Source organism: Gadus macrocephalus, chromosome 15, assembly GCF_031168955.1.
Source record: "Gadus macrocephalus chromosome 15, ASM3116895v1".
Lineage (NCBI taxonomy): Eukaryota > Metazoa > Chordata > Actinopteri > Gadiformes > Gadidae > Gadus > Gadus macrocephalus.
Genome location: NC_082396.1, coordinates 2,204,195 through 2,212,425, shown reverse-complemented (window position 1 = coordinate 2,212,425; position 8,231 = coordinate 2,204,195). Strand labels below are relative to the sequence as shown.

General features: G+C 44.8%; 1 protein-coding gene across 1 annotated transcript in view; it reads left to right on the top strand.

Annotated features, from left to right (window-relative positions):
• Window positions 1–329: 329 nt before the first annotated feature.
• hmgcll1 (3-hydroxymethyl-3-methylglutaryl-CoA lyase-like 1) overlaps window positions 330–8,231 on the top strand; it is a 10,151-nt gene continuing 2,249 nt past the window's right edge. Inside the window, exons 1-7 of the mRNA XM_060073117.1 lie at window positions 330–766; window positions 1,793–1,870; window positions 2,454–2,561; window positions 2,877–2,972; window positions 3,099–3,247; window positions 3,930–3,993; window positions 4,949–5,137. Coding sequence (XP_059929100.1) covers window positions 671–766; window positions 1,793–1,870; window positions 2,454–2,561; window positions 2,877–2,972; window positions 3,099–3,247; window positions 3,930–3,993; window positions 4,949–5,137 — 780 coding nt within the window. The 5' untranslated portion in view covers window positions 330–670. The remainder of the gene's footprint in view (window positions 767–1,792; window positions 1,871–2,453; window positions 2,562–2,876; window positions 2,973–3,098; window positions 3,248–3,929; window positions 3,994–4,948; window positions 5,138–8,231) is intronic.

The window sequence follows — 8,231 nt, the reverse complement described above, 5'->3', positions numbered from 1 at the left end:
CAGTTTGCCCTGGCTTAACAAGGGATTTTATTACACGCTGCAGTTGATATTGGCAGCCGCGGCGCGTCTGGCAATGGAAACTGTTCAGCTGTTTAGGTCACAAGAGATCAATCAGAGCAGCGTGTTTCCCCCGCTGCCTTGACTCTCAACAGGAAGTAGGCTGACATTGAATAAATAGGCGGGGGCAACATATCCTCGTGACAGTAAAGGCGTGTATAGTGTGCTGTGCTTTAGGCATGGGTTCGACACCTAAATTGATCGGTCTGGGAAAATGTTTTTGTTGTCGTAGCAGCACTCTCTGTAGTGTAGACAAAGCACCTCCAAAAGCTACTGTTTCAAAAAGTCTCTCTCTCTCACTCTCTCTCTCGCTCTGTCTCTCTCTCTCTGCCCATGTGATGCTGCTGCCATGGCAACATGCTGAATCATTATTTACGGTGTACTGCATCCGACACGACTCCTCCTGATGTAATCCACTCAAGCATCTAAGCCAGCCTCGCCGTCATCCCCGTCCCGCATGCATTAGCATATCGATCGATGCACCCATATTTGATGACGGGGAGACACTGACACCGAGGCGGCATCGTGAGACGACGTGTTTCTACCGAGCCAGGTTGTCAAGCGAAAACACGACCAACGAGGACGCGGATGCTGTGGTAAGGCAGCCGTCTGGATGGGCAACGTACCCACGACAGTGAAACACTGTCTGAGCCACGAGCAACTCGCTCGGGACTACCCGTGGCTGAAGCGGTGGCTCGTTGAAGAGAAGGTGGGCATATTTGCTGTGTCTGGTTTGTTTTTTCCTGTCTCCTTCTTGCACGTGTCTACACGCCACGTAACCATCCCGGGAAACGCGAGAGGATGGGAGGGGGGGGATGCAAACATGTGAGGCGTTTTAAATTGAGCTTGTCTGATGCAAAATGTAAAAGATAGCCTATTGCATTGTCATATTTTAGATAAACCCATCTTCAGAAGAGGGAGTGGCGCTAGATAAAAAAAAAAAAAAATTATCCATGTTATTCTGTTTTAATGATTGACATCAAAACTCTTGCATGCATGTTGAATGTTTATAACTGTTAAAGGTGTAGTGTATAGAATTGAGTAGGATCTAGCCAAGAGACTTGGCAGATGGAATATCATTTTCATAAGTGTGTTTGAATTAGTGTATATTATTTTGAAATAAGAATCGTTTACTTCTGTTACCTTAGAATCAGCGCATCTATCTTTGTAGGGTGCCCTTCCATGGAGCCCGCCATGTTACTCCAGTGTCCCCGAAGGGACAAACAGCCCTAGAAAGATCAATTTAAGAAAGGGGGGGGGGGGGGGGGGGATTCTGCAAACTCACTGCTAGATGCTACTAAATTCTGCCACCTGGAACTTAAAAGCTGCTCTCAGTAACTCAATGGGCCCTTATGCATTTGTGTGAATTCACATACGCCTACTCAACAAACACAAACAGTTTTAAAAAAACAACAATATAGGCCAATATTTGTTTGTGTGTCATTTGGTTTTACCTTTTCTCCACGTTCCAAAGGGCACATTTACTATTAGTGAACAATTTGAAACACAAGGCCAGACATTCAGCGTTCTCATCATCTCCAGAGTATCACCAGGTTCTACATCTGAACGCAATCACACGTCTGACTCCTCTGTGTTTCTGGAGCTCGGCTTGGGGAGTCGTTCATGTTTTGCACACTAAAGAACGATTAGACCATGAGTTATTTATAATGCAATACCTTCACCAGTTCACCCCATGCCCCTCTATAAACAGAACGATCCTTTGATATCTTTCCAGAGTCTTGGAGCGCACGAGTACCCAGAGTTTGTTAAAATCGTTGAGGTCGGGCCAAGAGATGGGCTTCAAAATGAAAAGGTATGCTCTTATATCTGTCCAAACTGTTTAATAATTAGGCGATATTTCAAATGAAAAATCTGTTCCGTGCATATAGGAAACTTTTCCAATAGTAGGCCTACATCATGTGGTGTATGATCTATTCTTGTAAATCTGGATATTTATGGGAGTTTATAGAACATGCAAGCTTTTTGTACATGATCGCAGTCAGCATGTGTTTCACATTTTATTTTAAATATCGTACGCTTCAAATGTTCCTTAGATTCAACAGAAAACATGGACACAGGTTCCCTAGATAGCTTTCTGATGCTTTCGCTTTGGCACCAAGAAATCGCAACTCTTTCCCTTTTTTCCAGCCCGTCACAATCTGAAAAATATGACATGATGAGGGACTTAAATTTCAGCAATTTATCTGTGAATAAAAATATATGTATTTTTTAAGATTCAGCAGGTGAGTTCGGTAAATCACTGCGATTTGCAAAGGTGTAAAAAGAAAAGAAAAAATAAGAGACACATAGCTGTCTGGTCTTGTCTAGCTGTCTACTTCCAGCCTCGAATGAGATCACGTCCATAAAATCAATGTTTCAACTTGATTCTGCTTCAGGAGATTGTTCCGACGGAGGTCAAAGTCCAGCTGATAGACAGGCTCTCAGACACGGGGCTGTCTGTAATCGAGGCCACCAGCTTTGTGTCTTCAAAGTGGGTACCCCAGGTAATAAATCCATGCGGCCGCTCAGACAGCGTTGAGGGATTTATGGAGCGTCCGTTTTAAGAGCGTTCTACTGGGGGCTAAAAGCAGCACGTTTAGCAACACACCTTATTTAACGCGTGGAGGTTTTGAATGAGTAAACAGAGACTTATACTTTTATGTGTATTTGTAAAGCATCACCGGCACATTTAGCCGCCTTTTAAAAAATATTAGTTTGCTGTTTCATTGCACGTGGCTAGGAAAAGGCTGCCTTTGTTCTCCCATAAGGTGAAGTTTTATGAGGCCCAACTGATATTCCTTTCCACCATATGTTCTCAGATGGCCGACCACACTGAAGTTCTGCAAGGAATCAGAAAGTCGCCGAACGTTCGCTATCCCGTTTTGACGCCCAACATGCACGGCTTCCAAAACGCGGTGAGTGCTATCCTTCATCGCTTTATGTGATGTTTTTTGTAACTTGTTGACATCGTTTGACATCTTTAATACCTGTGAAGACGTTTTTTTTTTTTAGGTGTTAGCGTTTTCCCGTTATTATTTCAGCTTGCGGCGGGTGCTACCGAAGTAGCGGTGTTCGGGTCGGCCTCAGAGACGTTCAGTAGGAAAAACATCAACTGCTCCATTGATGAGAGCATGCTGAGGTTTGAGGAAGTCCTCAACGCCGCCAAAGACCAGCAAATCCCAGTGCGCGGGTTCGTACTCGAGACGGTGTACAATGTCCCCCTTTACAAGGAGTAAAACCACACATCGGATTTGATACCGACTTTAGGATCTAACGGCGACGAAAAACCCCACAAAATGTTATATTTATCTCCAAATGAAGAAAAATATAATCCGTTATACAAGGGAGTACTTACACGATTCAGCAGTAATAGGTCCGTTCCACAACGTTCCAGATGTGCACCAAGCTATTATATGCCTTGGTAAACCACAAACACACATGTACGTCGAAGAGAACAAATCAAGACCTTCGTTGGGGAAGGTATAGAATATCGTCACATACCAAAAAGCCACCAGCCACTTCCGTAATAATATTTACACTTTATTTCAGATTTTTCTTGTTTTTCTTAAAGGTCAGGCTACTTATAAAATAAAGAATGGCTGTGCACGCCCATTTATACACATGACCCCCAAGTCATGCATGTGCATTTGATGATAGCTGATTCGCCATCTCTGTAATCCACTAGGACTGCATGGGAAACCACAGGTATTCTAGCTGTGTTAGGTATTCTAACATATTTGCCTTTATGTTTACAGAATTCGATATTTCTCAAAACGTCTGTTTCAAACAAATGATGTCTCTAACTTAACTTTGTTTTCAATTCAAATGATGATGATTTTCAAAATAAGGCGCATCTCACTTATCTTCTTCAGATATGTTTCCTGTGCCCTGGGATGCCCTCATGAGGGACCAATCGACCCTTCTAAAGTTACAGAGGTAAGATATACAGTTCTTTGTCTCCCAAATGTATAGCCATAATATGGTATAATAGAGTGAATGTTTAATAACAAAATGAAGTTATCTTCTTCCAAAGTAAAATGTTTATTAAGTAATAATAATTATTATACTGCTAATAATTATTATCATCATCATCATCATTAGTGCTTCCCACAGTATGGCTTATGCTACACCACTGACTGTACTCGACAAACTCTCCCGTACATGTGAGATTATAATTAAAAAGGGAGAAATATACAGAATGCATTTATATTTATAATAACAGTAAAGCAATTATTTAAACGTACAGAGGACCATTGAATTGTATCCTATGTGGTTCATTCAGGTAGCTGGATTTCAGCAGCATTGTTTCTCTCACCGTGCAGTTTGACCGTGTTCTCCTCACCGTAAACAGGTCGCATCTGTTCATAACGACCCAATCATTCAGTCATTATAATTTCCCCAACCATCTTTCATATTTCAAAAGCTGTGTGATAAGGTGTTATACCTTGATTTCCCTGGGTTCCTAAATTAGACCGAGGTGCCATAATGAGGGTTTCTAGGGTGACTCCCAGCAGAAAGGTAGCAGATTCGATCCCCGATGTCATGCATATATTGATCCATAAATACATGTTGCATCTATGTTGCTTTGAATGAAAGTCTCTGCTAAAAGAATTCACAGTCACTAATCCTGCACTTTTCGAATATTGTATATATTTGTCTTGTTTGTCCTGCTTATTCAAGACCAGGAAGGCCCTGGCTCACAGCATTCATTAAAAGTAGCCTGACCCCCGGGGTCAAAAGGTTCTGGGTTCGAACCCCAACTCCGCATTCTCAGTCTACCTGAGACTCTAAAAGCCCCCCCTCACCCTTAACCCTCCCCCCCCCATGAATGCCGTGTCTCAAAAACGAAAAATGTATGTGGTGGTCGGCTAAACGGCTGATAACCTCCCAGGTGGCGAAGAGGCTGTACGAGATGGGCTGCTACGAGGTCTCCCTGGGAGACACCGTCGGGGTGGGGACCCCGGGCTCCATGGCCGAGATGCTCCGCAGCGTGACCCGGGAGGTGCCCTGCCGCGCCCTGGCCGTCCACTGCCACGACACCTACGGCCAGGCGCTCGCCAACATCCTCACCGCTCTGCAGGTGAGAGAGCCGCCGCCCTCACGCAGGTACGCTCACGCAGGTACGAACGGCCAGGCCGTTCGCGGGGCCGTTTAGTGAGCCGACCAATCACAGCGCATGAGCCGACCAATCATCGACCAATCACGGAATTTAGTGAGCCGACCAATCACAGCCCTCGCAGCTGCGTCGAGGCGACGCAGCTGCGAGGGCTGTGATTGGTCGGCTCACTAAATCCCGACGCAGAACCGTAGCAGGTTCACGACTGCGCCGAGGCGTCTGCGTGGTCATTGCGTCGACGTGGAGCCATAACTGAGCCTTTACTTCTTAGTGATTTGATTGGATGTCGCCGAAGTGACAAAACGCTCGAGCTGTGGGTCAGCATGTTGCAGGTTTTACGATGTTGAGTAGAGGCCGGATTTCTGATGTCTAATTAAAACCGGTTGGTTAAAAACTGGGTTCAAACTCAGGTTAAAAAACGGTTGGTTTTTAACCTGAGTGGTTGGGGCCACATTCTTCAGGGTGTCGCCACATCCAAGGGGACCTTTCTAAAATAAAATATGTTGTTATATGTTTTACGTGTTTTTATATCTAAAATATCTTTTAGATGTATTTTGAAGAAGAGGCAATTTGTTAAATAGGGGAAAACCATGAGGTAACTTACAAGGGGACATCAGTCTAGAGCAGTGTTTTCGAAGGTGGACGAGGTGGATATTTTACTTTCATCATCAATCAGACCAACAGCATAGAAAGAGGGTAGTACCCTTATTGGTCCTACAGAGGTGCTGGTAAGCTCTGACCGACAGACGGCTGTGGTGAGGAAATGTCGGGAGGGGGGGGAAGGGACGCCTGCTGACCCCGACATGGGGAAAGAGTTTCCAAGAACACAAAACCAGAGTGTGGGAGAGAAGACATTGTACATGAGGAAAGTTTGAGTATGGTGGTGCAATTGGGGGTGGGGGGGGGGGGGGTTGAAGGTACAAGGAGAAGACGAGGACAGGACAGGGAGTCAAGCTCTGCTGGAGAGATGAAGGAGACGTATCCATCATACTTAGGGAGGAAGGAGGGGAAAGGAGCAGGAGGGAAATCAAGAACGCGAGGCAAGGATTGAGGTGGACGGGTTGTTTTTCCTAAGAGAAAGGGTACACATCGATGTGGAGTATGATGTAGATTTCCTCGGTCCTGGCTTGTGTCGTGATGGATCTGGAGATGAAGAGGCTCCATTGTTCTGGGTCCAGCTGAAAGTGGAGAGGGCCTCAAGGAACCTTTGGGAAAGATAATGGCGATGCATGATATTCTTGACAAAAACAAATGTTGTGGTCATTTCTCTTTTTCTACCTTTAATCTCAGTCTCTCTCTCTATGCAGGATTGTTTTGGGAACTTTCCCCCCCCCCCCCCCAACCCATCATTTCTCATACTGTGCACATACATATTGTCCAAACCACAAAAATGCCCCAGGAATATGTTCTGACAACATGCGGCTTGCATCCATTAGCGTCACTCCCCTTGTTGCTTTGAGGAGATATCTCCTCCAGATGTTGAACTCGAGGAGCTAATGTGATTTTCTGTTTAACGTTATTAGCTAGAGCAGTCGATGTGAGAGGGCCAGGTGAACGCGTGTAATCCCACTTTCCAGCTATTCCTCTTAAGGATTTCATCTTTGATGTACAGTGTAAAGAAAGGCCCTTATCTTTTGTGTATTTTCCATTATAACAATCATTTCTACCGGTCGTGTAATTATTTCCATGTCATGTACTCAGAGGTTTAACGACGTCTGAATGAAGTGATTGGTTACTTTATTTCAAGGCCAATGTCAAGAAGCGTATGTTTCCTATGAGCTGACGAATGATTAAATTGGTACTTGATGTTCATATTCTACATTTAAATGAGTGGATTTCGCCGGAGTGACCTCGCTATAGACCTGTATCGACAGGATGTCCTCATGAAGGAAAAACGAAGGTGCTCAAGCTTATCTTTGTCCTCGACCGGATTCTACTTAACTCTCTTTGATGGATGACAACCCGTAATTTTAGCGAGGTGTTTGAAAGAGATGCATTAGCAAAGGTCTGGCTAAGGTCTTGGCAACCGATTTGTTCGTTTTACAAACGTTTTTGTCAAAGTAGTCCTTTGAAAATGATGAATGAGCTTCAGTTAGCAATCTAAAATTGCTTTTTTCTATTTAATATGGCTATATATTAGCCATATTGGATGGTAGGTAGTAAAAAATAACACCAGTTCTTCTAATTTAAAAAAACAACTAAAAAGCACAATCTCTGCTTCGTTTGTTGTTATTGTTGGTTCATATCTATGGCTATGAACCAAGACGGACGTACTGAACAATATGTCACTGTCCCGATGTTATTGTGCTTATTGTCTGCTGTGTAACCCAACTGCTGTGTGTCACCACACCTCATTATGAATGTGTTCAGTGGTGTTGTACTGAGAAGGTACTGTTTGCCTCATAACAAATATGGGGATTACAATGGGCCGAGAGAGAGAGAGAGAGAGAGAGAGAGAGAGAGAGAGACCATCAATCAACATGGACAAAGCATTAAGTAACATGATACGAGCCTCTTCACAAAGGAAGATGACTCAAACCAAGCCACAGAAGAAATCCCAGAATTTGAATGAGCATAAGATATTCCAGCGGGCCTGCCCGTCAAACCAAGACACACACACTCGTCTTTGATGATGTGCTGTCGCCGCTTTCCCCCCCCCGAACATCGCCCACGAGGTCCTCGTCAGCCTGAATCAGGAGAAGCACCCCTCGTTTCTGTGCAGTGCCGTACCTATCGAGTGCATCATTCAGATATTTATTGTCACTGTTTGTCTGTCTTGACTTTCCCGCCACTTCTGACCACCGTGAGGAGGGGGGGGGGGGGGGGGGGGGGTTGTTGTCTGTGTTCAGAGGAGAGGGATTCTCTTTGAGAGCCCTAGGTGGGGGGGGGGGGGGCAAACACAAAGGCTCACCTATTCAGTGTCTGTTGGACAAAAGCGAGCGAGACTGCAAGGTGGACGGATAGAGAAGCCCTGGGGGGGGGTGAGGTTGGGGGGGGGAGATCATCCTTTCACTTTCCCCCTACTGAAGTGAGCACATGAATAATGCTTTATATGCAA